The sequence below is a fragment of the Bufo bufo genome, chromosome 10, assembly GCF_905171765.1.
Source record: "Bufo bufo chromosome 10, aBufBuf1.1, whole genome shotgun sequence".
Lineage (NCBI taxonomy): Eukaryota > Metazoa > Chordata > Amphibia > Anura > Bufonidae > Bufo > Bufo bufo.
The window spans coordinates 50,776,772-50,803,120 of NC_053398.1; the positions used below are offsets into that span (position 1 = coordinate 50,776,772).

General features: G+C 46.2%; 1 protein-coding gene across 3 annotated transcripts; it reads right to left on the minus strand.

Moving 5' to 3' along the window:
* Positions 1 to 379: 379 nt before the first annotated feature.
* SNX15 (sorting nexin 15) lies at positions 380 to 25,221 on the minus strand. Of its 3 annotated transcripts, none has more exons than XM_040410251.1 (8): positions 25,049 to 25,221; positions 23,240 to 23,275; positions 22,360 to 22,480; positions 18,924 to 19,039; positions 18,663 to 18,843; positions 6,867 to 7,007; positions 3,787 to 4,014; positions 380 to 843 (listed from the first exon to the last, which is right to left on the minus strand). In XM_040410251.1, exons 1-8 carry the CDS (start codon positions 25,145 to 25,147, stop codon positions 737 to 739), a joined length of 1,029 nt encoding a protein of 342 aa, XP_040266185.1. In that variant the 5' UTR covers positions 25,148 to 25,221; the 3' UTR covers positions 380 to 736. The 3 variants fall into 3 exon arrangements, with proteins under 3 accessions (XP_040266185.1, XP_040266186.1, XP_040266187.1); XM_040410252.1 differs by having other exon boundaries at positions 25,061 to 25,211; XM_040410253.1 differs by lacking the exon at positions 23,240 to 23,275.
* Positions 25,222 to 26,349: the final 1,128 nt, after the last annotated feature.

The following is a 26,349-nucleotide window of genomic DNA, read 5'->3' on the forward strand; positions in this document are numbered from 1 at the left end:
ACTACCTGAGCCACTTGTGTGGGTTGTAGACTCCGTCTCATGCTACCACTAGAGTGAAAGCACCGCCAGCATTCAAAAGTGACCAAAACATCAGCCAGGAAGCATAGGAACTGAGAAGTGTTCTGTGGTCACCACCTGCAGAACCACTCCTTTATTGGGGGTGTCTTGCTAATTGCCTATAATTTCCACCGGTTGTCTATCCCATTTGCACAACAGCATGTGAAATTGATTGTTACTCAGTGTTGCTTCCTAAGTGGACAGTTTGATTTCACAGAAGTGTGATTGACTTGGAGATACATTGTGTTGTTTAAGTGTTCCCTTTATTTTTTTGAGCAGTGTATTTCACAAAATTAAAAAATAATTTTAGATTATAAGACATTTCCTGGGTTACCATAAGAAACGCACCTTGTGCTTTTATCACTCGGTTTTAGCCAGGATCTTCCAGTTATGATACAAATAACGATTATCAAGAAAACAGACATTTCAATTAAATAAACTTCAAGAGCACATTTGTGAGAAAAACGTTCCAGTATTAGCAGCGTGAACAATTGAGAAAATAAAAAGCATTGGAAGCACTTAGTTCTAGATTCCATTGTAGAGCAACAAATCCTTTGTTCGAGGCCATATAGAAAGTGTGCAATTTTCATCTGTCTTTGCAAACTCTGAAATAAAATATTATAAAAAAATAAAAAAAAAGTCACTTTGTACCAGATCTGGGGTCCTTCTAGCATGAGAGTCACTCAGTACTCCCACTCATGTGATCCTGAAAAATTTGTTCTGCGTGATGAAGATATTCTGCCGTTCTGCGTCGCACAACATCTCGTCTGTCTGGACAGCGGTCATCTGGTCGAAAAAATAATAATGAAATAAAAAAAAATGAGGTCAATATGGTATATTGCCATAAAATGGTAATTATATATATATATATATATATATATATATATATATATATATGCACACACAGAGTCTAAGAAGATGCTAGGACTTATACTATCGTATTTAGTTTACTCCTCCCCACACACCACCAGTAAAATTAAAACATCTAAAAGAAGGACTTTTTTTTGCTTGTGGTATATACACCTTTCTTTTTTCTGCACATGCTTGGAATGCTAATGTATACGACCTAAACTCCCAAGTTTTTTAACTGTATAAGAATGTGTAGTCTGCTGTGCTTTCCTATACAGAGGGGTACAGTAAAAAAAAAAATTACACAAAAACAAGTCTCTTTGTTGCTTCTGTCAGAGGAATGTTTTTGTTTTTAAGTATAGGTAGGAAATTCTTAGGAGCTTGTATCTCTGTATCTGAAAAAAATTACACTTACTGGTAGTGTATTTGATTTTCCAGAACCCATGACAGCAACAGAGAGAGAGAGGGATTTGCCTCCACAGCTGGACGGGTAATTTGATTTTGCAGAACCCATGACACCAATTCCTCCTTCAGCAGATTCCAAAGTAGATCAGTAGTTGCTGTACAGATACATTCTTAAAATCTTATTTTTCTATTTTTATTTTACCACCATTATGTGAAGGCAAAGCGCCAGGAGGAAGCGGGTGTTCCCTAAGGCTTCCTGACCAGCTGTGGGGGCAGATCCCTTTCTCTTTCTAGGGCTGTCTTAGGGTACTTTCACACTTGCGGCAGAGGATTCCAGCAGGCAGTTCCGTCGTCCGGCAACCCGGACGCAAACTGATGGCATTTGTCAGACGGATCCGGATGCAGATCCGTCTGACAAATACATTGAAATACTGGATCTGTCTCTCCGGTGTCATCTGGAAAAACGGATCCGGTATACATGCGCAGACTGTAATGACGGATCTGTTTTTCCGGTACACTTAATGCCGGATCCGGCACTAATACACTTCAATGTAAATTAATGCCGGATCCTGTTTTCCGGCAATGGATCAGTATTTTTGACCGGAGAGCAAACTGCAGCATACTGCGTTATTTTCTCCGTCCAAAAAACGCAAGAGTGACTGAACTGATGCATCCTGAACGGAATGCTCTCCATTCAGAATGCATTAGGATAAAACTGATCAGTTTTTTCCGGTATTAAGCTCCTGCGACGGAACTCAATACCGGAAAACAAAAACGCTAGTGTGAAAGTACCCTTAGCTTTCTAAGCAGATCTCAGAGTGGTGAGGCTATAGTAGATAGAGTATATGATAAGTAGATGCTAGGACACAGCTCTGCCCCTCTGCATGTCTATCCCTGTCATTTAAGGGGAGGGGGAGTGTGCAGAGCACAGGGGGTGTTTCAAGGCAGTGCTCAGACGATTCAGTCCTGCCTCCTAGTGCTCCAATTGCTCATTTACGTATGAATAAAAACACATATTTCTCTGCAGCTATTTATCATACAGACAAAACAAAGGTATAGTTTTAATTAGCATGATGAGCCCCACCGGGCAGTATGTCTGGTTTATTAGGGTTGATCCTAGTGACAGAGCCGCTTTAAATGGTTATTCCTGCTTTTGTGTAATTTTTCAATTTGTCAAGTTGAGTGTCGATCCAAAAGTAAAAAAAAAAAGTTACTAACCTGCTTCCCACTGTTCCATGGGTCCAGTGCGCCTGTCCTCCTAGTCCCTGGCCTGTAAACTTCGAGTCGCATCACGTGTTGCTTGAGAAAATGTCACGACTGAGCCCTGTCATTGGCCACAGCAGCACACATGACCCCACCCAAAAAAGTACAGGCTGGATACTGGAAGGCACCAGTTGGGACCCTCGGCGCAGGAATGGAGTAGTTGGAAGGTCAGTGACATTTTTACTTCGGGATCAGTCCCCACTTAACTCTACAAGGACCTTCCTGAATGTCCTTGCAGAGTTAGAAGCTGCATGGAGATCGTTAAGGTGCGGGAAAGTGAAGGTGCGGAAAAGTGAAGGTGCGGAAAAGTGAAGGTGCGGGAAAGTGAAGGTGCGGGAAAGTGAAGGTGCGGGAAAGTGAAGGTGCGGGAAAGTGAAGGTGCGGGAAAGTGAAGGTGCGGGAAAGTGAAGGTGCGGGAAAGTGAAGGTGCGGGAAAGTGAAGGTGCGGGAAAGTGAAGGTGCGGGAAAGTGAAGGTGCGGGAAAGTGAAGGTGCGGGAAAGTGAAGGTGCGGGAAAGTGAAGGTGCGGGAAAGTGAAGGTGCGGGAAAGTGAAGGTGCGGGAAAGTGAAGGTGCGGGAAAGTGAAGGTGCGGGAAAGTGAAGGTGCGGGAAAGTGAAGGTGCGGGAAAGTGAAGCGCGATGTAGGCGACAGTTGGGTTCCCTATAGAAAAGGCAGGGCTATTTTTTTTACTGTCCCTGCCTGTACCCTAAAGATGGAAAGATTTGTACCTTTGTACCCCTTCCTGGTTTTGGCTTGCAAATGTTCATCAAAAGACTGCATGTGCAAGTGGAAAATTTAGCAATATTCACACTCGACTGTGGATCACTTAAACTAACAGCATCATCGGTTCTTATGTGGTTAGTTTGGGTGATCAGACCCACAGTTGGTCTGGAATTTTCCGCTGAATGTAGCTGAGCGCAATACCAAGCATAGCCACTATACAATGTATGGCGCTATGCTTGGTGACCTGCATGAAGGCAGCGGCGCTCACAAAAGCACCGATGCCTTCTCAATACAAGTGATCGGCGGGGGTCCTGGGTGTCAAACCATCACCAATCAGATAATGATGGCCTATCCTAAGGATAGGTGATCAGTATAAAAATCTTGGACATCCCCTTTAAACTCCAGCTGTACAGATGGCGCTTGCGTCATCTTCAGAGATACAGGAATCCACTAGCTTCTATAATACCTGTACTTAGAATTGACAGTCACCTTTCACTCCTTTTAACAATATATCCACAGCATTTCTGAAGAGCCTGAATGCTTCTGGGTAGTCCCCGGCTGTCTCTCTCTCCATTGCTTTCTGGACTTCAGCTGTAGCTAGTGAAAGATACAACGCTCCGTCTTCTTCACTGAGAGGAAGGGCAGGCGTCGACTCCTCTACCTCACACCGCAAAGATAACAGGTTCAAAGAGGACTCTGTCTCCAGTGACGCACCATCTACATTTACAGCAATAAAACAAGGAGCTTGGATTATAATCAGCAGAGAAGAGCAAATCCATTTGTCTCATCAACAACATTTCTTCATCTGCGAGGGGCTGTCCCTGCTGCTGAAGAAGCGATTAACAGGGTAGCAGCACATGAAGAGTCGCTGCTCGAGTAGCAGAAGCAGAACCTCTGCAATTGATCCATTACTCGGCGCAGGTGTGAGATGGTCGGGGCTGGGCGAGATGTCCAGCCCTGTCAATCAACAGGCACCAGGACTGCCCCTCACAGATGAAGAACTCGACAAGATGAATGGATTTGCTCATCTAATACACAATATAAATCGTATATAACTGTATAGACATACATAGCAGACTGGATGTCTGTACAGTTACAGACACTTTACTATTCATGGCCTATTGTCAGGATCAGCGCTGGAAGTACACAGATCCATCCATTGTGTAGTGGACATATACAGTAGTTCAATGGCAGCGCTGCAATGCCACCTCTGTCCACCACAAACTGCTAATCATCAGGGCTGCGGGTATCAGGCCCTTGGCAATCAGATACTGATGGCATACCCTGAATCCTATCCATAAATAGTAAAGGAGTGAACAACCTCTTTAATATTGTACATATTTGTGGGCTTCATGATTATATAATAAATTCACTTTTCAATATATATATATATATATATATATATATATATATATATATATATATATACACACACACACACATACACAGTACAGAGCAAAAGTTTGGACACACCTTCTCATTCAAAGAGTTTTCTTTATTTTCATGACTATGAAGGCATCAAAACTATGAATTAACACATGTGGAATTATATACATAACAAACAAGTGTGAAACAACTGAAAATATGTCATATTCTAGGTTCTTCAAAGTAGCCACCTTTTGCTTTGATTACTGCTTTGCACACTCTTGGCATTCTCTTGATGAGCTTCAAGAGGTAGTCCCCTGAAATGGTTTTCACTTCACAGGTGTGCCCTGTCAGGTTTAATAAGTGGGATTTCTTGCCTTATAAATGGGGTTGGGACCATCAGTGGCGTTGAGGAGAAGTCAGGTGGATACACAGCTGATAGTCCTACTGAATAGACTGTTAGAATTTGTATTATGGCAAGAAAAAAGCAGCTAAGTAAAGAAAAACGAGTGGCCATCATTACTTTAAGAAATGAAGGTCAGTCAGTCAGCCGAAAAATTGGGAAAACTTTGAAAGTAAGGGCTATTTGACCAAGAAAGAGAGTGATGGGGTGCTGCGCCAGATGACCTGGCCTCCACAGTCACCGGACCTGAACCCAATCGAGATGGTTTGGGGTGAGCTGGACCGCAGAGTGAAGGCAAAAGGGCCAACAAGTGCTAAGCATCTCTGGGAACTCCTTCAAGACTGTTGGAAGACCATTTCAGGGGACTACCTCTTGAAGCTCATCAAGAGAATGCCAAGAGTGTGCAAAGCAGTAATCAAAGCAAAAGGTGGCTACTTTGAAGAACCTAGAATATGACATATTTTCAGTTGTTTCACACTTGTTTGTTATGTATATAATTCCACATGTGTTAATTCATAGTTTTGATGCCTTCATAGTCATGAAAATAAAGAAAACTCTTTGAATGAGAAGGTGTGTCCAAACTTTTGGTCTGTACTGTATTTTTATTTTTTTTTAAGAGTCTGTAAAACCTATAATTCATTTGAATCTCTGCTCTTTCTGTGCTTAAGAGTCACGTAGGCGGTCATACTCATTGACTGACAACTTTTCCTGTATGCGTAATACTTGCTGGATATGACTTCTATGAATCCAGAATGCTGCTGCCTTCACCAGCTCTCATGTACTAGCACTACTTCATCCCTGTACTGCACTACTTTCCTAATACAGCCCCTGCGTAATCTCCTTTCCACAATGATCCCCCCAACCCTGAACTCTCCTTTACTGCTGCTTTAATCCTGTGTGATTTCCTCCCCCACTTGGGTATTCTCCTATGCTCTGCGTACAATCTCCCCAGATACAGTTTTTCCCTCCCTGCTACCTCTAAAGGACACTTTACATGGGCTGATCGAGCAGGCAATTATCAGAAACAGTTTGCACCAGATAATTGCCTGCTCATAGGAGGAGGTGAAAGATACATTTACATGCAGCTCTGCTCTATGAACGCTCGCCCCCATACAGATGTTTCTGGGCAGCAGACCGCTGTTTACACAGAATGGTCTGCTGCCCAGAAATGATCAGTTAGGTGTCCGCATCAGCAATGCTTTCAACCAATGAACAAGCAATTGCAGGAGGGGTAGACAGAGAGCTCAGTCTGCATCAGACCTGAGCCCAAGGCTGGCCATACACATTAGATAGCGGTTAGCTAAACACTTGTTGAGACAGCCATCTCTCCCAATCCCCAATCAGATCGACTATGCATGCATGTGTCGTGAATCGGAAGCAAAGCCGCTGCTAGACACTTCATACCCATGAACAAAAGGATTGTGCATGTTGAAATCCTACTGCCTTTTGCCAGTGGAGAGAAATGAGAGGTCTTCATGCACATTCTATGGTAGACTTGTCTTGTTGGATGACATTTACTCAATGTGTATGGTCCTGCCCCATCATCCCCCATCATCGGCCCAGCATGTATGTGTTCTCATTAGGAAATCATGATCATAGGACAGCCTGTGTCTTCTGCGGCAGGGAATTTGACTTCTTTTCCACTGCCCTGCTGTGGAGCAGCTCAAGATGGAGTGATCCCAATAATACAGAAAAGAACTGCTATGAATACAATTCCCTATAATAAAAGAGAGGCCTTACCATGCTTACATGATGTTTTAAACATACAATGGTACAATCTATATGAACAGGACATGTATACCTTCTGCATAGCAAGGGTCAAAGAGTGCCAAATCATTTGGAGCCAACGTTTTTGGAGCTGCAGTTGGACTTGCTGTCTCTTCCTCTCCCGTCTGGCCTATATCTTCATTCAGATCAAACAGTAAATCAAATTGACTTGGTTCTGCAAGAAATAACTTACATTATATAGATTGTCTGGTGTAAGAAAACCATGTTCACATACCCTATTAAAGCACTGTGAGTTGAAGGTAATCTGTCACCAGTGACCCCCCTATCAAACTGTTTGCATAGAAACATACAAGTATCTCACATCTTACACCCCTCACATTTTAGTAAATATTTTATTATATCTTTTCATGGGACAACACTGAAGATATGACACTTTGATACAATGTAAAGCAATCAGTGATAATATTGTGCCCAAAGTGTCAATATTTTGTGTGGCCACCATGATTTTCCAGCACTACCTTAACTCTCTCGGGCATGGAGTTCACTAGAGCTTCACAGGTTGTCACTGGAATCTTCTTCCACTCCTCCATGACGTCATCATGGAGCTGGTGGATGTTAGGGACCTTGCGCTCCTTCGCCTTCTGTTTAAGGATGCCCCACAGATGCTCAATAGGGTTTAGGTCTGGAGACATGCTTGGCCAGTCCAGCACCTTTACTCTTCCTTTCCTTAGCAAGGCAATGGTCATCTTAGAGCTGTTTTTGAGGTCGTTATCATGTTGGAATACTGCCCTGCAGCCCAGTTTCCGAAGGGAGGGGATCATTCTCTGCTTCAGTATGTCACAGTACATGTTGGCATTAATGGTTCCCTTAATGAACAGTCTTGGTCTCATCAGACCACAGGACATGGTTCCACTAATCCATGTCCTTTGTCTGCCCTTCTTCAGCAAACTGTTTGCAGGCTTTCGTGTGCATCATCTCTAGAAGAGGCTTCCTTCTGGGATGACAGCCATGCAGACCAATTTGATGCAATGTGCGGGGTATGGTTTGAGCACTGACAGGCTGCCCCCCCACCCCTTTAATCTCTGCAGCAATGCTGGCAGCACTCCTATGTCTATTTTGAAAGAACAACCTCTGGCTATGACGTTGAGCATGTGCACTCAACTTCTTTGGTCGACCATGGCAAGGCCTGTTCTGAGTGGAAGCTCTCTTGTTAAACCGCTGTATGGTTTTGGCCACCATGCTGCAGCTCAGTTTCAGGGTGTTGGCAATCTTCTTATAGCCTAGGCCATCTTTATGTAGTGGAACAATTCTTTTTTTCAGATCTTCAGAGAGTTCTTTGCCATGAGGTGCCATGTTGAACTTCCAGCGACCAGTATCAGAGTGTGAGAGCGGGGGCAGGGCTAGCCACCGAGTGGAGAGGACGACTTCCTAGTGAGCTTCCTGATATCAGAGCTCATCAAGCACCATCGGTCCCTTTACAGGCACCCTTTTGGCCCAGTTAGCCCATAATCAAACACGGTACTGTGTCCTCTATTAAAGGAGACCTTTCTAAGCTACGGCAGTCCTCCGACACCGAAGATACAACTGAGGCCTCCCAAGGCCTATAAAGCCTCGGCCTCGAGTTACAGGAGGGCGCAATCGCCCGGTACAGGCAAGCAAGAACGAAACCCAGGGGTAAACAGCAGGTCTCATCGCACCCAGAAGACCTCTGCTGGGACAGCGCCGTGTACCTGGTGGGCTTCGGCCCGCCGCGTGCCCCACCACCAAGCCGGAGGCGGACGTCCATCTTGGATGCCCCCCCATCCAATGTATGTTGTTGTTTGGCAGGATCTCAGGTCTCCTCAGGTGCCGCTCATTATCAGTGATGAGGCTCCATTTAGATCCGCCTCACACTGCTGACCATGCGGTTGATAGTTTCTGCTTGGAGTTGCTAGTGCTGGTTTGTCTTGGATCTCCTGCTTCTCCATACATCTCTAAGCTAAGTACTTGTTGCCTTCGCTGTTTCTTATTATCTGGTGTGTGTTGTTTCTACGCCTCAGGGAGATGCAGGTTATTTCATTCTGGAAAATGGTCGGAGTTAGACACCAAGCATCTGTACCGATTCTCACGCGGCATCTCTCGATGCACACGATTACAGGAAAATTCATTTAAATTACTCACAAGATGGTACCTCACCCCGGTCTGTCTCAAGCAGATGAATTGTCTCAGCTCAGACACTTGTTGGAAATGTGACCATGCTCAGGGCACCTACTTCCACATGTGGTGGTCTTGTCCGGTTCTGCAACCTATTTGGTCTGAAGTTGATCAAATTTGTTCCCTACACAGCCCACCTACCCCCATCCTAGTTTTGATTAACATCAGACTACATGACATTCCTCACACTAAACGTAAACTAGTACTTCACTTATCATCCGCAGCTAAATCCCTAATCCCGCAATATTGGAACCAACCTACATCCCCTACAATATCACAGTGGTTGCGGAAGGTGGACAACACCTACCACATGGAGGAACTTGCGGCTTGGCAAGCTAGATCACATATCAGTTTCCAGCGGATTTGGGCCAATTAATAATCATTCCGGAAAACAAATTCTTTCCTTGGACAACTTGCGGATTGTACCCCGCCCACTCGTCTCCACAGTTAAACAATTATCCAGGATTTCTACCACCCTACCTGTTTACCTCTTCACCCCCCCCCCCCCCCCCCCCCTCACTGTTTAATAATTGGTGATCACAGAAATATCCCACTAGAAACGGCCTAATTTAGCTGAAATGCTCTTTATGTGGAGCTCTCCTCCTCCGGGTCGCCCCCTGCGATTCCCCTTGGGATCTGTGGGTATTGGGCTGGGAGAGGGTGGTTCGCCATTTCTTGTACTAGATATGGCTTATTATATGATTGTTCAAGTGCTCACCACTGTTTGCTCTGTATTTCAATCTTTGTATTTCCTGTCTTTTTGCAATTTTGGAAAATCAATATAAAAGACAATTGAAAAAAATTGAGTGTGAGAACGATAACACCTAATTTAACCTACCTGCTCCCTATTCACACCTGAGACCTTGTAACACTAATGAGTCACATGACACTGGGAGGGAAAATGGCGAATTGGGCACAATTTGGCCATTTTCACTTAGGGGTGTACTCACTTTTGTCGCCAGCGGTTTAGTCATTAATGGCTGTGTGTTGAGTTATTTTGAGGGCACAGCAAACTTACACTGTTATACAAGCCGTACACTGACTACTGTACATTGTATCAAAGAGTCAGATCTTCAGTGTTGTCCCATGAAAAGATAGAATATTTACAAATATGTGAGGGGTGGACTGACTTTTGTAAGATACTGTAGCTGTGGTTCACCAGATTAAAATGCTGTCTTTCTTCTGTGGATCTGAGGCTCCGTTCCTGAGTTATGATACTTTTTATTTATATGCAAATTGGCCTATTGGTGCAATGAGGGCGTCACCATTGCTCTTGTTACACCTAAGCTCCACTCCTTCACTCCAGCCCCTCCCTGGCTGCTTAGCCACTGCCTGGTCCGGTCTATCAGTTATACAGGGAGGGAGGGAGGTCGCTGGTGACAGATTCCCTTTAAAAGAAGGGATTTCCTCATTCAGGACCCACATCTATTAGCCAAAGTGGAAAGTAGGCAAATATATTACAATACCAAAATATTATTATTTTTTTGTTTATTCATATATAGCACTGACATATTCGGCAGCGCTTTATCATCGTTGTCTCCAGTGGAGTTCACAATCTAAGTTCCCTATCAATATGTCTTTGGAGTGTGGGAGGAAACCGGAGAACCCAGAGGAAACCCACCCAAACACGGGGAGAACATACAAACAGATGTTGTCCTTGGTCCAATTTGAACCTAGGACCCCAGCGCTGCAAGGCACCAGTGTAACCACTGAGCCACCGTGCTGCCCCAATGTTAATTACTGTAAATGATACCATTTTCTAATATATTTTATCGGTTATTTTTTGCATGGCTTCTGAGAAGACACAGCTCTGATAAGTGTACAGGACGGGGTCACGCACCACTGTCCATCAAGGACGGATTTATATTCACTAAAAGCAATGAATGAAGGTTCCAACTGAATAACAGCAAGCAGAGATCTTGAGAACCATGGACACTGAAAGATTATTGGAAAATTGTATAATGTTTCACGAGGCACAGAAATCATAATGACCCTTTACTGGATTCTGGAATTCACCCCCACTCCGAGCAGAGAATTTGCTAGCATGTCATAAATCTTGCATGTGTCTGCCAGGTGGATGTAGGTATGTGCCGCCACATACTGCCTGTGCCATCAGTATAGTCTTCAGATGAGAGCTCTAGCTACCTAAGGAAAGTGGTTTTACTATGAGAAGCGCTACTCTAAGGCCTCTTCCACATGGGCGAGATTTCCGTGTGGGTGCAATGCGTGAGGTGAACGCATTGCACCCGGAATGAATCCGGACCCATTCATTTCTATGGGGCTGTGCACATGAGCGGTGATTTTCAAGCATCACTTGTGCGTTGCGTGAAAAAAATCGCAGCATGCTCTATATTGTGCGTTTTTCACGCAACGCAGGCACCATAGAAGTGAATGGGGCTGTGTGAAAATCGCAAGCAAGTGCGGATGCGGTGCGATTTTCACGCATGGTTGCTAGAAAACGATCGGGATGGAGACTATCATTATTATTTTCCCTTATAACATGGTTATAAGGGAAAATAATAGCATTCTTAATACAGAATGCTTAGTAAAATAGGGATGGAGGGGTTAAAAAAAATAAAAAATAATAATAATAATAAATAAAACGGACCTCATCCACTTGTTCGTGCAGCCCAGCTTCTTTTCTATCTTCTTCTTTGATGCCCAGAAGGAAAAGGACCTGTAGTGACGTCACTGTGCTCATCACATGGTCCGTCACATGATCTATCACCATGGCGATGGATCATGTGATGGAACATGTGATGAGCGCAGTGACATCATCACAGGTCCTTTTCTACCAGCCTATCAAAGAAGAAATAAGAAAAGCCGGGCTGTGCGAACAAGTGGAGAAGGTGAGTTTAATTTTAATTTTATTTTTATTAACCCCTCCAGCCCTATTGTACTAAGCATTCTGTATTAAGAATGCTATTATTTTCCCTTATAACCCGAACTTCTGTGAAGTCCGGGTTCGGGTCTGGGTACCAAACATGCCGATTTTTCTCAAGCGCATGCAAAACGCATTAAAATGTTTTGCACTCGCGCTGAAAAATCACGCATTTTCCCACGACGCACCCGCATCCTATCTGGCCCTCACACGCGACGCCCATGTGAAAGAGGCCTAAGGGCCTCCAAGTATCTACCAGTACCCAAAGAATGCAGGAGAAAGGGCCAACACAGCTCTAGCCCAGCTGCACAAGGATTAATAGCAACTTGGTCTTCTGAGGCCACACCAAAAGGTGAACTTTTGAGATCTAGGGCAGCGTTGCATAGAGGATGTTGTGGTGGTGGTCGCCATGTAGCACTGCGCCAAATTAGAATCTGTGAGACTGTGTAAGGGTTAAAAGCTGGTCTCAGTCTGGTTTCTGAAACCACATGTAACATCTTGAGATCTGTTCACATGAGGCAGTGCTGCATGGTGGCTGTTGTTGCTGTGGCGTTATAAGTTGGTGGGGCCCAGTGTCAAGGGTGCTTAGCCTGACAGCAGAGGTATTGTTGGGGTACTCGGTGTCGTTGTCTGCAGGTACCGTGTGTCAGCTGCAATGTTCCCCATGTGGCTCCATGCCAAATTAGAGTAGGGATCCACTCGGAAGAGGACACCTTGACGCATTTTGATCAAAACGTGTTTTGTGGAAGCAGGGGCATAGTGAGCGGGGGGGGGGGGGGGGGGGGGGGGCATACGGGGCACGTGCAGAGGTTGGGGGAGCCTGCCTGGCAGTTTGTTTTAATAGTGAAGCAGGGAGCCCTCCGCTCTCTGATCACTGTTCTGCCGGCGCTCTCCCCTCAAGCCGCACATCACGCTGCTGGCTGTGGGAGGAGCGCTGAAAGCCGGGAATCGGCCTCCTACACAGCCAGCAGTGCGATACCTGTGTGCGAGCGTGTCCTGCTGCTGGAAGTGCCCGTCATCAGGGAAGCAGGTATTTGTGGGTTGTTTTTTTTCTTTTATGTAGCTGGAGAGGGCACTAGGGTCCACAAGGAGGACATAACTCTGTGAGGGGGCACAAAAGTGGGGGTAACTACAGTGACGGGGATGCAAATCTGAATCCTTGCCCCGGGTGCAGGAAAGCCTAGCTACACCTCTGTGTGGACGGGTTTATAAATTATGCTGAGAAGCAATAGCATTTGGATGTGAATCCAAGATTGGCATATTCGCTGTTCTCACTGAGCTAGGGGTCTTTTGCTGACAGGAAGCCTAGAAGTGTATGTACAGCTTTTCCACCCAAAGCATCTGGGTAGACAATGGAGAGGTCTACACCCTCTAAGGGATCGGCCACATGGGGTGGAAATTCCTCTGCCGTTTGCTGTGGATTCCAACCTATGCATTGCAAAGGGTAAATCAGTGGGGGATATTTGCAGCTTGTATTACATACTGCGGATGTAAGATCTGCATCACAGGTCAATTTAAGCTACAGATTTTTTTCCGTACGCCTCCCACAACGGCACTTCAGCAGGAGGGTACCCCGCCCCCAGGGACAGGAAACGACGTAAAAAGCAGAAGTTTAAATGCCTCCTCCCCATTACCTTCTCCAGTCGTTTCCTGTCCCTTGGGATGAGTGGAAAGCGGGCAGGCTCCCTCCTGCCGAAGTTCCATGCGCCCAGCCTGCGGTGAGTATTCTCTGCTTTGCAGGAGGGCTGCGGCAGACGCTGGGGCGAGATACGGCTCCCACCGCATGCTTGTGGCGTAAGTCCTGACTTCAGGCAGCCCCCGGATGGTGCACCGGCTCAGGAGAAGCCAGTTGTAGGGCCAGAAGGCGCGCGGGATCTCTGGCCGAGATCCGGTCACGTGACCTCGGCCGGGCCATGTGACGCGCCGGCAGGTCATGTGACCAGGAAATGATTCAAATTTGGCGGCGGGAAGCTGAAAAACGCCGCACAGTGTGTCCAGCAGAGCAGCAGTGGATTCCTCATCATGTCTCTGCAGCAGGAGAAGCCTTCTGATGCCCCTAAGGCCCCCAGTCCGGTAAACCTCCTCCTCTGGAGTAGTTTTCTTTTATGCTATAACCTGTGGGATTTTGTTTTCTTGTTAATCCTGGTGACGGTTACCCCACTCCTTCCCCTACACTAAAGAAGAGCCCCTGCTCTTTTTTTGTACTTTCAGAATAGAGAAGCCGGAAGGAGTTGGGAATCTGCACAGAAGAAAAAATGTGCTATTTGCAAAAAGCATCTGGCAGCACATAGCAAAAAAAACTATCTGCCAAAAATGTACGGACAAAATAATGGCTGAAGATTCCCCTTCTCTAGTGGAAAATTTATGATCCATTATAAAGAGAAGAAGTGAGTTCAGCAGTGGAAGCAAAAATGGCGTCCTTTTCCCAAAAACCTTCCACTTCTAAAATGGTCACGGAGCCCCAGATAGAATGGGATATGGAGGACGACGATTTTAATGATTCGTCTGACTCAGGATCCTCCTCTGAGGAGGAGGTCAGTGGTCCGTTCTGCTCAGTAGAAGACACTGACGGTCTCTTGAAAGCGATAAGATTAACTCTGAATATTGAGGAATCTAGACAGTCACAGTCGGTTCAGGATCAGATCTTCAAAGGGCTGGGTGATAGGAAGAGGAGAGTGTTCCCCATCCATGACAGAATCCGAAAGCTTATACGGGACGAGTGGAAGGACCCAGAAAAAAGGGCCGGTACTTCAAAAATCTTTAAAAGGAAATATCCCTTTAGCAAGGAAGATTCGGCTCTTTGGGATAAAACACCAAAGGTTGACGCCCCTGTTGCGCGAATTTCTAAAAAGGCAGCCTTACCTTTTGAAGATGTCGGCTTATTAAAAGATGCTATGGATAAAAAGTGTGAATCCGTACTTAAAAAAGCTTGGGAATCCAATACCGCTATGTTGAGACCTAGCATAGCTGCCACCTATACGGCTAGATCTCTGTCTCTCTCAGCTGGAGGAGCACCTGGTCTCTGACACCCCCAGAGAGGATATCCTGGCCTCCTTGCCGGTTTTGAAACAGGCCTCTAACTTCCTGGCAGACGCGTCTGCCGATCTTGTAAAGTTATCAGCTAGGTCAGCGGCTCTTTCAAATACGGCAAGGAGGTCAGTCTGGTTACGCTATTGGTCAGGCAATACCGCTTCAAAAAATAAACTCTGCAGTATTCCTTGCGAAGGAGATCGTCTTTTCGGTTCTGTCCTAGACGACATTCTGGAAAAGGCCTCTGATAGAAAAAAGGGGTTTCCGCCAGAGTCCAGGTTCTTCCAACAGCGTCGTTCCTTTCGCCCCCCCAAAGAAAGGGTAGACAGGACTGTAGAAAAAAGGATCCCTCTTGTTCTTGGCAGTCCTCAAAGGGGAGAGGTAGGAATTTCCTCTTTAGCCAGGATAAGTCTACGAAACAGTCCTCCCAATGACGCCATGAGCCCGGTGGGGGGGGAGATTGAAAGAGTTTTGTCCCTTCCTGGGAAAAGATCTCAAACTGAGCCTGGGTTCTAGACGTAATCCGTCAGGGATATCAGCTGGAATTTTGCACTCTCCCTCCAGACAGATTTGTATTAAACAAAAGATTGAAGTCAGATAATCTCCTAGAGTCTCCGATTTCTCTTTTGTTAGAAAAAAAGAGCGGTGGTTCCAGTTCCAGCAGACCAGGAAGGAAGGGGATTCTATTCCCCAATTTAAAAAAACCAATGGCTCCTTCAGAGCAAAAATCAATCTAAAGCTCCTCAACAAGTATATAAAATACAAAAGGTTCAAAATGGAGACGCCAAGATCTACAGTGAACCTTTTAACACAGGACTGCTCCATGGTAACACTCGACCTGGCGGACGCATGTTACCATGTTCCGATCCATCAGAAACATCCAAAATATCTACGTTTCACCATTTTCAGGGGAGAGCGTCTTCTCCATCTCCAGTTTCAGGTGTTACCTTTTGGCCTGGCCTCAGCACCCAGAGTGTTCACAAAGATTATTGCAGAAATCTCAGCCTTTTTCTACCAGAAGGAGATAAACTTCATACCCTATTTGGACGATTTTCTCATTACAGCAGCCTCCCAGACTCAGCTGCAGTTACAGGTGAAGTTCGTCCTGGAGACCTTAAGATCCCTAGGTTGGAAACTAAATCTAGAAAAATCAAATCTATCACCCAGCCGAAAGATGATCTTTCTAGGTATTCTTCTGGATTCCAGCCAAATGACCTCTTTTCTTCCAGAACAAAAGATCCAGTACATCAAGTCAAAGATTTCTGTCTTCTCACACTAGAGAAAGGTCACGTTCCGAAGGATTATGAAAATTCTGGGACTCATGACTTTGACGATTACTGCGGTGAGATGGGCCCAGGCTCACGGGAGACCACGTCAAGAATTCCTGCTAAAACAGTGGAGCAAAAGCATCTTCTCCCTGGAAAAGGCAGTTACCTTACCTCCAGGGGTCAAACTCTCCTTGCGGTGGTGGCTGAACGAAAGAAACTTAGTCAAGGGGGTCCCTTGGAGACTCTCCAATCAGATAGTGGTAACAACAGACGCAAGCGGGGCAGGCTGGGGAGCCGATTTTTAGGGTCAGCTGTTACAGGGGTCCTGGGATGCAGAGACCCTTCCCCTTTCTTCAAACGCCAAAGAGCTTCTGACCGTGTTTTTGGCCCTAAAAGCCCTGGCTCCAGTCATCCGAGGACAAAACGTAAAAATCCTCTCCGACAACTCCACCACGGTGGTATATCTCAACAAGCAAGGGGGCACAAGAAGCAGTTCCCTTTGTCAGATAGCATCACGGATCTTTTCTTGGGCAGAGTCAAACATCCAGTCCATAATCGCGGTCCATCTAAAGGGGGGCGAGAACACACTGGCAGACTTCCTGAGCAGGAAGAGAATTTGGAGTGGAGCCTCAAAAAAGCGGTGTTCCAGAACATCTGCAGCAAATGGGGAGTCCAAAGAATAGACCTCTTTGCTTCCCAAAAGAACAAACAGGTGGACCTTTTCTATTCCCTCTTGGCGAAGGACCACCCGGTGAGAGTGGATGCCTTAGCGGGTCCATGGCCATTGGGTCTGCTCTATGCGTTTCCTCCTTTCCAGCTCATACCAAAGGTTCTGGCAAAGATAATAGAGGAACGAGCCCATGTCATCCTAGTGGCTCCATACTGGCCCAAAAGGCCTTGGTTCTCCCTCCTTCTGAACCTCTCCAAGGGGACTTCTGGACCCTTCCTCAGTCTCCGGACCTCCTCCATCAGGGCCCAGCCTGGCATTCGGCAATCAGCCAACTAAAATTGACAGCATGGAATTTGAGCGCTCCATTTTGAAGTCCAAGGGCTTCTCGGATGCAGTTATCTCCACCCTGCTCTCTAGCAGAAAGCAAGTAACTTCCAATATCTACTGGAGAACTTGGAAAACCTTCCTTTCATTTGGCAAGGAATCCTGGAATCCCACTCTTCCCCCAGATATGAGGGTAATTCTAGACTTCCTTCAGAAGGGGCTAGATAGAGGTCTTCGTGTCAGTACAATTAAAGTCCAGATTTCAGCCCTTAGTGCCTTCTTGGATATGAGATTGGCGGATTTGGATGTGGTCAAGAGGTTCATAAAGGGAACCAGCAGACTTCATCCAGTTATTAGATCTACGGTTCCGCCTTGGGACCTTAATTTGGTCCTTTCCGTCCTTATGGACCATCCCTTTGAACCTCTTGAGTCAATCCCCCTCAGGTTGCTGTCCTTTAAATCCGCTTTTCTCATAGCTATCACCTCAGCCAGGAGAGTGGGGGAGATCCACGCTCTTTCATGCAGACCTCCATACCTAACCATCCTTGACGACAGGATTATATTGAGACATGAACCCTCCTTCTTACCAAAGGTTTTCTCAAAATTCCACTGCCAACAGGAGATTTCCTTACCCACCTTCTGCGCAGGAGCAAAATCTTCAAAAGAAAGACGTATCCACCATCTGGATGTACGCAGATGTATACTTGGCTATCTGGAAGCCACAAAAGGACTGCGAAAATCCGACCGTCTTCTGGTCCAGTATGCAGGCCAAAATAGGGGGCAGTCAGCATCAAAAATTACTATAGCCCGCTGGATAAGAATGACCATTGCAATGGCTTATACAGTTAAGGGTCTTACTCCTCCAGAGGGTTTAAAAGCCCATTCAACCAGAGCGATTTCCACCTCCTGGGCAGAATCTGCCTCCGCCTCCTTGTCTCAGATCTGCCAGGCCACTACATGGTCAAATCCTTCCACCTTTTTCAACCACTATAGGTTGGAAGTTCAGTCTAATTCGGATTTGTCGTTCGGACGTAGAGTCCTGTCAGCGGCAGTCCCCCCCCCTAATGAATTCCTTTGTTATTCCTCCTGCTGAAGTGCTGTTGTGGGAGGCGTACGGAAAATATGATAATTACTCTGATCGGTAATTGGATTTTCCGTATAGCCTCCACAACAGCACTGTGTTTTTCCCACCCATTAATTGCTTGTATTCTTTTGTCTATTATAACTTGATTTATATCTCCCAACAAATAAAAGGTTACTTCTTCAGCATCATCCTGGTTCCTTTGGTACTTACTGGAGAAGGTAATGGGGAGGAGGCATTTCAACTTCTGCTTTCTACGTCGTTTCCTGTCCCTGGGGGCGGGGTACACTCCTGCTGAAGTGCCGTTGTGGAGGCTATACGGAAAATCCAATTACCGGTAAGAGTAATTATCATCTTTTCTGCAGCATGTGCATATCCATCCTGTGTGGATGTACCCTTATAGTGTGTGCCGTTACACTTACCACTACTACTGATGGTATCCTTGACTTCAGACAACACTTGTGTCTCTATCTCATCAAAGTCATCCAACTCTTCCTGTAGTTCTGTAGAAGAGCTTCTTACAGGTTCTGGGATTAGAGGAGGAGGCAACACTGCTGCATCTCCTGAGTCTGGACCATCTGATCGCATTGTAACCTCTCCTGTCTGGAGATAGGACACACGCAAGGCCATAAGAAAAGTAAATCACCAGTCCTGAATTATTAACCTATTGCTAAATATCTTACCCTGAAAAACTCCTTTAGTTGTGGACTATTATTAAGGGCTGGGATGCCCACTGTGAACCTCAGCGTATCTTCTGCAGCTTGTCTTCGTTCTTCTATAACAGGTGCTTCAAAGCGTCCTGGAAAATGCAAACCACAAATACTGAATACAAGTCTGTAACATGTCACCAAATCCAAAATGTAAGATTATATATAAAGAGAAAAACTATATATAAAGAGAAAAATCACACACAAGCAAAAAAAGGACAGAACAACAACACCTGAATTTTTTGCATGATACAAGCAAGTATATTTGCTTATCACCGGTCATCTGAAGGGTGGATGTACTGTCATAGTAACTAGTCCATCTGCATTACTGCCCAGTACCTGAAGGGGTCAGTATATGCCATAGCTAACCCCCACAGACCACAAAGCTCAGCCTTTTTATGGAGCTTTTCAAATCTAATGATATAATGGTTATTGTGTTGCGGTGCCATTAGTCCATGCCACTTGGTGCAAACTCCAGGAGCAAAGATATAAACCGCTGGACCCCAAGAAAGTGCATCCATCCCCATGTATTCTATGCCCAGCCCAGCCACTTTATTAATGGGCATATTTCAGCAGATTTGTACCTATAGAGCTGGCTGACCTGTTGCACGTGCACTTGGCAGCTTAAGGCATCTGTGTTGGTGCCATGCTCATATGTGCCCGTATTGCTGAGAAAAAAATGACGTTTTAATATATGCAAATGAGCCTCTAGGTGCAACGGGGGCGTTGTCATTACTCCTAGAGACTCTGCTCTCTGCAACTGCCGCGCCCTCTGCACTTTAGGGCTTTAGGAGAAGTCAGGGCCAAGCGTGATCACATTTACACTGCCTGGCCCTATCAAAGTGCAGAGGGTGTGGCAGTTGCAGAGAGAGCAAAGCCTCTAGGTGTGATTGTAACGCCCCCGTTGCTCCTAGAGGATCATTTGCATATATTAAAACTTTATTCTTCTCAGCAATGCGGGCACATATGAACATGGCACCAACACGGATGCCTTCAGCTGCCAACAGGTCAGCCAGTTTCATACATTAAAATTTGATAACAGATGCCCTTTAAATACATGGTGGCACTAGTTATTTTCTACACTAGCGTCACTCCTGCCCTCTTTTACAAGTTGCCAGCCTGTCCGATGGGGAGCTGATTTATGAGCCTGGCTGCACAGTGAAGGTCTCGGCACGTCAGTATAATCAGGGTGTAAAGAGTGAATGAATGGCAGTGCAGGTCTTCATGATGAAAAGGTCCACTACTGAAATGGATATGTACAAACCCTCCACTGCAGGGATCCCCAACCTGCGGCACTCCAGCTGTTACAAAACTACAACTACCAGCATGCACAGAGAGCCTACAGCTATCATGGCATGTTGAGAGTTGTAGTTTTGCAACAGCTGGAGGGCCGCAGGTTAGGCATCCCTGCTCTATAGGGTTCTAATCATGAGGGCAAACACCCAGTACTACTGCAGCAGGTAATGCTCTGTTCCTGGGTCCTATGAATCCTAGCTACGCTCCGACATGTACATGTCCAATTACTGTAGATCCTCCAGGGTTAGTCCCGCCCGGTACAGCTATAAAGAGCTTTATTTTTCACATGATCTTGGTGGGGGGGGGGGGGGGGCACGCACGTTTTTTTTTTCTTTTCTTTTTTTAGTGCAAAAGCTCCAATTTTAACAATCAAGTGATTTCATGAGGTTTTCATGTGACTTCAGCTAGTCACATGCAACGATCATGAAGGGCGTTATTGAAGTGCTAGTGGTGCAACTGGAGCTCTCCTACTGCTAACATTCCTTGTGTGGGCCCAGGAAAACCAAGGGTATAAACTGCCAGGCTTTCAGAAATAATGGTTGGAGACGTCCAATCAGCTCAACTAAAAGCAGCAGTTCAATATTGTTCTCTGTTTTCAGGATAGGTCAATATCTCATCAGTGGAGGTCTGACTCCCAGCACCCTGCCTATTAGCTGTTGGAACACCGCTAAGCGATGCGGCCTCCATGCAACTCAGTCCCATTCATGTGGATGGGCCTGGGATGTAGTACCAAGCACAGCTACTATACTACATGTGGCTCTGCTCGGTATGCTGTGCAGAGGCTGCAGCGATCACAGGAGCTCCGCAACCTCTTCATATAGCTGATTGTTGGGGTGCTAGGAGTCCCCCGCCCCCCCCCCACGAAGCAGAGGTTGATGACCTAACCGAAGGACAGGCTATCAATATTAAAATCCTAGAGACCTAGACAAACCCTTTAAGATTGGATTTTACAACTCTGGTCTGCATCTAACATGTTGGCCATGTAGACTGTGATTGGTTAAAAGGGTTTTCCCGGCTTTTCCTATTGATGACCTATGCTCAGGATAGGTCATAAATATCAGATCGACACCCGGCACCCCCGCCGATCAGCTGTATGAGAAGGCATGCGCCATGCACATGTGCCGTCTCCTGTCTACATAGCAGCAGCGAGCAGGGAGAGAGACAGGAGATAGCACGTGCGCACAGCGCGTTCCATCCCGTCATACAGCTGAGGGTAGGTCATCAATATTAAAAGCCTGGAAAATCCCTTTAACTTTGAAATAGAAGAGATGGACCCGACAAATCCCTGTTTCAGAGTTCCTGTTTAGACCATCAATACTGAACTCCCCAAAAAACCTTTTAAAGGAGAAGTCTACCTTCACCACTTCCTGTTTTAAAAAAAAAAATTCTTATCAGATGGCCGGTGGTCGTACGCTCATTCAGCTGACAGCTGTTTCTCCTGACACCTCTATACACTTGCATGCTCAGCTCGGTTGAGCATGTAAGTGTCTTAAATGGGGACAAAGATGCTGCTGGACATCCCTGGCAGCAACATATCTCCCCGAGATACCCGCTCCTCATCTTACATTGGGGGAGAGCTGGGAGGCTCCCCTACACATTAGATTGGCGGCTGATCCCACTGATGTGGATGGTCAGCAAATAGTCAGGGACATGTAGATGACAACAGCACTGCAGGATGAGGCTTTACAGGGTTTGTTTGTGGCGTGTTACCATGGAGACGCATCGCTTAGCAGCTGCAGACAACAAAATAAAACTACAGATTTTATGTAAAGACTTTTTGCACAGACGCTTCATTTTCAAACAAATTCCCAATACACATTTCCTCACAGCCAGGTCCAAAAAAGAAATCAAGGGAGGGAATTGAGTGATTTGTCATCTCCTCAGTCTATCATTGACTTCATAGTAACCGGGGGAGATTTATCAAAACTGCTGCACAGGAACACTGGCTTAGTTGCCCATAGCAACCAATCAGATTCCACCTTTCATTTTGCAAAGGAGCTCTGGAAAATGAAAGGTGGCATCTGATTGGTTGCTATGGGCAACTAAGCTAGTTTTCCTTTACACCAGTCTTGATAAATCTCCCCCTGAGGAACCGTGAATTCTCGCTGTGACTCACCAAAAACCTGAGCACGGGGAAATGGAGGGAATTCCTGAGTCCGCTGGAAGAGGTTTCTATGAGTATACGAGAGTTCTCCATGAAGTTTCTTAAAGTCGCTGTAGCGTTTCCAAACGACAATCTAAAAGATAACGTTCCAGTATATAATCAGGATCTCTGCGGTTAAACCAGGAGGTGTACAGTGTATTACTTTATAGGTTAGAGTGCCCCCCTCAAAATATTGTGAGAACACCCTGGCATGGCCCATTGAGCAAGTCCTCTGCTTCCTCCTGTCTAGGGCGGCAGCTGAGGAAGCTGAAGGTGTGATAATCCCTCGCTTCCTCTTACATCGCATCCACTGCCGCCACTGAATGCTCCGTCATGGGCATAGTCCGCCCTGAATCCTTTTATAGAGCCAGTACAAACACAGGGGGATTTATTCTATCCCTTCATTTATAGCAGTTTTCTAGGGTAAATCTCCGAGCTGCCATAGACTTCTGACTGGGCACACAGACTGCTGGAGGAGGCACCTAATATAGGACGAGGCCTGCGCAGGGGATAAGATCAGTGGAAGACCGTCAGTCTTGCTAGATCTCCCACAGAATCCAAACCAAGAATGACAAAGAACTTAGCAGAATGCTAAACCCTAACAAGGAAGATAGAGAAGCAGCGGACAGGGAAGACAGCGCTAAATCAGCTCTGCGGCCCCTTCATTCCTGTGACCACTGGGGTTCCCAGAGGCCAGACCCCCACCAATTATATGTTGGTGGCATATACTAGCAATATGCCAACACTTGACAAGACGGGAATAACCAACCATCTGTTATATGGTGTAGATACAGTTACACATTGGGGAACAGACATTATAAAAGATGCTGTGGTGTCTATAACTGAAAAATACCTCTTTAACATCCTGAGGGTTCTTCTTTGATATAAACTGTAGAAAAATGAAAAAACAAACAGTTACATGGTCAGACAGGCACACAAACAACTTTAAAAAAATAATAACTTACTTAAAGGGGTCATTCAGGATTCTTATACTGATGGTTCATCCTCAATATCTGATCGGCGGGGGTCCGACTCCTGGTACCCCTGCCTATCAGCTGTTTTGAAGTTGCTTCGGTGCTGGAAGCAGGCTCAGGAACTGCACAATGTGTAGAGGCTGGTGCACGGATCAGCAACCTCTGGCACTCCAACTGCTGTGAAACTACAACTCCCAGCATGCACATTTACTCGGCTGTTCTTGTAACTCCCATAGAAGTGAAATGAGGATTCAAGTGCCGGAGGTTGCTGATCCCTGGGCTAGTGAATAGGAGCAGCGAGCAGCTCTGTCCGACACTGAAAAAACAGCTGATTGGTGGGGTCGGGCCAAAAACTAAGGAACTGCAGTGCCTTTTGCTTTTTTTTTTTTTGGCAGCAGCGCTCCCCACCATCAGAATTGTAGAGAAGGAGCCTTTATTCTAAGGACTGGTGCCACCGAACATACACAGCTCCATACGTCGCCCACTGACTTCCAGTGATGAAAAAAATAAATCTGATTCAGGAACTGCTTGTACTGATAAATGTATTTGACTAAAATGTATGCCAGTGTAAGAGTGCGTTCACACTCGGCAGCTGTATTATAGAAACAAATAATGCCAAGGGGCGACAGTATAGGAGCACGGCGGTCTGCATGCAACCAAGCCAAGCCCTCCCGCAGCCGGTGGCTGCATGATTTTGGGGGAAAATTGTGTGGCCACTGTGGGTAGGCATGGCCTGGCTGTACATGACCAGCCACACTGTAGAGCCATACCATCGAGGGTGCTGCCACACTGGCCATGGCGGTTACCGGATCACCTAACCTCTTGACAAATGGTCACATGACGCAAGGGGATCTGTTTTCCGCAGTGGCCCATGATTGGCTGCAGGCGACGTAGAACCAGATATCTACAGCGAGGGTGCCCAGTGGAGCATTGCAGGCCTGGAGGAGAAGGAGCGGGGAGCCAGCGCCGGGAAACATCTCCCTTCATAGGTCCGTCCCAAGTGGTGTGCCAAACCCACCCCTAATTTTTGCACATCCCCTTGAAGGACAGATATGAGTTGGTTTTGGTTTCCAGAACTGCATCATAAAGCCTGACCGTGTGGCCGCACCTCGACGGTATGATCACATGGCAGATTGTCGTGATGGATTTCACTGCAGATTCCCCACCACAAAGCTCATGGCATCTGTGCCCCCACCACTGTACATGTGGCCGAGGAATTTTACGTGTGGTTTTCCAGACCGTGCCCAAACCGAAAGAGGGAAACGACGGCAGAGACCTCACGGGATATGTGGCAGATTTTGACGAGTGAACATACCCCAAATATATTGGGGCACTAAGGTAATACTGTACAGCCAGCAGCGGTGAACTGTCACACTGTAACGCTAGTCTGCAGTGATGGACACAGACTGTATAACAGGTCACACAGGAAGGTCAGACAAGTCCACCAGCCAGGAGAACCAGGGAGTGGTACAGGCGGTGCCAGTCCTACTGCCAACACCAGAGGCAGAGGGGGGGACGGACGGACTGCCCAGTGGGTTCAGGGACAGCACCTAACTTTCTGTATGTGCCCCCTCCGCCAGTGTCCCAGGAAAGCACAAGATCCTCTGATCGCTGACTGATCACCAGTGACAAGGACTCCGGAGCGCAGACACAGACCGGCCACACAGAACACAGCGGTTGTCACTTACTTCAGCAATCACCTTGTACTCGGTAAACCCCTTAGGATTAGTTCGGCTATCAGTCACGTTATACCTCCGGTCATACTGATCCCGGACAGCCCGGGACATTATAGATCGATGTCGCTGTCACTTCTGTTCTGCTCCTTTAAGAAAGTGAAAGCATCACGTGATATTATTGAGCATGCGTAGTGCGTATGTGCACAGTGCCAACCAGCGCTTACGTCGTAGGGGAAGACGGCGGCTGCCAACCAGTGGGATTTGCGCATGCGTACTTTTTTATTACAAGGCAAAGGACGTTAAAACAAATGTAAATGTGTTTTTCTGGCTGTCCGGTTGTTGTACACATCAGGCAGTGTGCAGGGGCGACACATCATTTACCATAACGAATTATTACGCAGGAACTCTCACTTTCAATCTATTTTAGTTACCTGTAGGTGTGTCTTCCATATGGCTGGGGGCGGGGCTTGCCCCCATGTATAGAATAAGCCTATAACGCTGTGTAATGACGTCATCCCTCCTTACTGCACTGCTAGGTGAGTCCTCCAGCTATTGTAAAGTACTGAGTGGGAGCAGTGGGGTGTTTCTCTTTCTAAGGGAGCATTCACACGACCGTGTTGGTTTTGCGGTTCACAAATTACAGATCCGTGTGTTCCGTATGTCTTCAGTTATCTTTCCTTTCCGTTCCGTAAGGGTCCGTTCCGTAATTTGGGTCCGCATTCGTTCCGCAATTTGCGGACCCATTCACTTTCAATGGGGCTGGAACGGATGCAAATCCACATTTCCTGGATCCGCATCCATTTCTTCGGGATCCGCATCCGTTTTTTCGGGATCCGCAATTTAGTTCCTGGAAAAAAAATAGAACATATCCTATTCTTGTTCGCAATTGCGGACCAGAAAAGGCATTTTCTATTATAGTGTCTGTGATGTGCGGATCCGCAAATTGCGGATCGCACATTGCAGTTGTCCGTGTTTTGCGGATCCGCAAAAACCTTACGGACGTGTGAATGGACCCTTAGTCCGTATAATACGGACGTGGTGCTTCCGTGTGTCATCCGTTTTTCACGGTCCGCAAAAAACTGAAATGGGGTTTCCTAGAATGTTTTCAGTTTAGGGGTCCGTAAAAAACGGATGACATACGGATGCATTTCCGTGTGCTATCCGTTTTTTACGGACCCATTAACTTTCTATGGGGCCACGGACCGCAATTTGCGGCCAAGTATAGGACATGTTCTAAAATAAAAGAAACGGACACACGGATGACAATGAAAGGCATTCCGAAATTTTTGCAGACCCATAGAAATGAATGGGTC